This window comes from Crocuta crocuta, unplaced genomic scaffold (genome assembly GCF_008692635.1).
Source record: "Crocuta crocuta isolate KB4526 unplaced genomic scaffold, BGI_CrCroc_1.0 scaffold84, whole genome shotgun sequence".
NCBI lineage: Eukaryota > Metazoa > Chordata > Mammalia > Carnivora > Hyaenidae > Crocuta > Crocuta crocuta.
In genome coordinates, this window is record NW_027530213.1 from 1,592,699 (window position 1) to 1,592,988 (window position 290).

The 290-nt window shown below is 62.1% G+C and overlaps 1 protein-coding gene across 1 annotated transcript in view; it reads left to right on the plus strand.

Moving 5' to 3' along the window:
• Positions 1–290, plus strand: part of BRWD1 (bromodomain and WD repeat domain containing 1) — a 120,359-nt gene that overhangs the window by 5,915 nt on the left and 114,154 nt on the right. The window contains 1 exon segment of the mRNA XM_077765488.1: positions 5–64. Coding sequence (XP_077621614.1) covers positions 5–64 — 60 coding nt within the window.

A 290-nucleotide genomic window follows, 5' to 3' on the forward strand; every position in this document is an offset into this window, starting at 1 on the left:
GCACTTGCTGGGGAAGAGGTTGGACTGGGAGGGCAACGAGCACAACAGGAGCTACGAGGAATTGGTGAGATTTTTGACATTTCCATCCCCGGTGTTTCCGAACACCCTGCCCCCCGCCCCCTTTAAAAGGGCTCCTGTTCTTGGGGTGAAGCGATCGAGCCGTGCTCGGGGGCGTCCCGGGAAAGCAGGACTCCCTCGGGAGGTTTTGTTTTGTTTTGGGGTGGCTGGGTTTGTTTTGGTAGGAAACGGCCCCGGGGGGGGGCGAGGGGTGGGAGGCGGGGGCGCCCCTG